Genomic DNA, 2,320 nt, shown 5'->3' on the forward strand with positions numbered 1-2,320 from the left:
TCAAATGTTACCAAGTGTCAAACAGTTCATATAATACCAATTTAACATCATAATGCAGTTAAACTCCAGATTTTGTCCAGATAAGGGGTGACCACACACTCTCAGTGCTGAGGCACTGAGACACCACCACCAAACACTCAGAAGAAATAATAATATTTGCAGACATTTTTGTTCCACTCCCCTCTTTTGGCCCTCAGTCTGTCTAACCCACGTGTGAGAACTTACATTAAACTCCTCCCGGAAGAGCTTCCCTTCGTCTGCTGAGCGTATCCGGATTTCCTCCTCCAGATTTTCCACCGGAATAGGAAAATACTTCTTTGGGCCGGAGGGAGACCTGCTGAGCAACATGACCCGTTGCTGTTCTGTCAGGACAAGGGAAGGGCATGTTAAAGGCACGTCCAGAGCAACAGAGACCAAGATATTTCCAACTACAGATTCATCTTTAAGCCGGAAGATGCCAAACCAAACTTCTCACATGAGGCTTCAGCCGGTGATAAAATTGACTTAAAGGAAATAAAAAAACCAAATCATAAGCCAAGTAGTTGCTTTGAGAACTTAATAATATCAAGAAGAACCTGGTGAAATGAATGGTTTCTGTATTTGCACTGGATTAAAATGTGACCAAGAAAAGGAGAAAGTTCACTCTGCTGACAGAGAGCAGGGACAGCTTTTGGCATCTATCATCAAAGAGATGCTGTGAGATACTTTCACTTGTGAAGGAGAAATAAAAATAATTTTAAAAAAACCCCTATCTTTAACTTGGCAGCCACCAGAAACTCTGCACCAAGACTGGTTGCTCCTGTTTTCAAGCTCCAGCAGAGCAGGAAGCTGAAGGGTATATTTAGAGGTTTGACTCTCCCTCTGACTGCCACCCCGTTTTACCCACTTGTTAGGTCGCACATAGCCCAGTGGGACTTCCACAAAGCACAGATTGATTATTTTTATCATTAAATTCATCGTTTTTCTCTTGGTTATGGCTAAAAGAACTTGTCCAGCCTCTCTGTGTTTGTGGGGTTTGAGCTGAGCCCCACAGAGTGATGCACCCACGGGGCTGCTCAGGCACAGAAACAATTATAAAACCAGAGGAAAACATTTTGAACTCTCTTATTTTTGTGCCATTAGTTTAAAAAACTGCCCTATTTCAGCCTCTTGCTTTATCTTCACATTCAGGAACCAGCCAATAATTTCACAAAGAGTTAAGGCCCCTTTTTTCCGCATTTGAAGAAGAAATTCTGCAATTCTTTCTCTAAATACAAATATCAGTGTCAGAAACCTGGACCTCAGCTGGCATCCTGCTAAAACCTCTATAAAGAGCCAAAAAATCATTTACAAAGAATCATTTACTGTATCACAACCTAAAGTGAATATTCTCTAGAACCAAAACCTGAAAGTTAAGACCATATATAGACATATTTAAATATGGATCTCTATTTCAAGGCCAGGTTGGACAGGGCTTGGAGCAACCTGGGCTAGTGGAAAGTGTCCCTGCCCATGGCAGAGGGTGGAACAAGATGAGCTTTAATGTCCTTCCAATTTGGGATTCTATTTTTTTGAACTATTTTATACTATTTTAAACCAGAAATATAAGCAGACAGAAGTAAATTATTTTGAACTAGAGAGCCAGGGCGTGTGCACACAAACAAACTGCAAGCAAATCTCTCCATACCTTGCTCTTCCAGGATCCCGTTCGGCATCTTTTTGTCCCCGGAGGTCACGACAGCTTTCCTGTGTCTCCTGAACCTGAAACACGGACAGCAAGTCACCTGAGCAACACTGCTGGTAGGCAACCAGAGTTCTCCCCACACCATTATTGCACCAACCATGTAATTCTAGAGAAACTCTTTCTGTTCATCTTCCCCGTGGCCACAGCCCGTGGTCTGTGCTGGAGGTTCTGCCTCTCCCCGCGCGTCTTTCGCTTCCTCGTGAGGTCACATCGAAACAGGGCTGAGCTGACTTCAGCCTGCACAGCACCCCCCCACACACACCTACCTGAAAAAATACCCAACCAGCACCAGGAAGATGATGACAACCAGGCCCAGAATCAGCAGAGAAGTGAGCAGGTCCTTGTGCAAGTTGTTCTCTTCGGTGGAATCTGTGGATGGAACACAACGTGAAATATTGACACAGGCTTCCTCAGCTGGTACAAAAACTGTGCCCGGGGCATCAAAGGTCTGTGGTTCCACACAATGATCAAAATTATTTTACTTTGGCAAAGCTCAACATGAAAGTTCACTATTTTTTTTTTTTTTACAATTTCTCTTTTTCTTCCCTCCTTTTTCAACTTTTCAAGCTCAGCTTGAAAGTTCAATTTTTTTTTTTT

General features: G+C 42.9%; 1 protein-coding gene across 1 annotated transcript in view; it reads right to left on the reverse strand.

Annotated features, from left to right (window-relative positions):
- Nucleotides 1-2,320, reverse strand: part of PTPRE (protein tyrosine phosphatase, receptor type E) — a gene marked incomplete at its 3' end in the record, with an annotated part of 27,993 nt that overhangs the window by 14,665 nt on the left and 11,008 nt on the right. The window contains exons 3-5 of the mRNA XM_027899289.1: nt 1,990-2,092; nt 1,667-1,740; nt 226-362 (exon numbers count right to left, since the gene is read on the reverse strand). Of these exons, the coding sequence (XP_027755090.1) occupies nt 226-362; nt 1,667-1,740; nt 1,990-2,092 (314 nt within the window). The remainder of the gene's footprint in view (nt 1-225; nt 363-1,666; nt 1,741-1,989; nt 2,093-2,320) is intronic.

The sequence above is a fragment of the Empidonax traillii genome, unplaced genomic scaffold (assembly GCF_003031625.1).
Source record: "Empidonax traillii isolate 1590-97213 ecotype Southwest subspecies unplaced genomic scaffold, ASM303162v1 scaffold655:size661012, whole genome shotgun sequence".
NCBI lineage: Eukaryota > Metazoa > Chordata > Aves > Passeriformes > Tyrannidae > Empidonax > Empidonax traillii.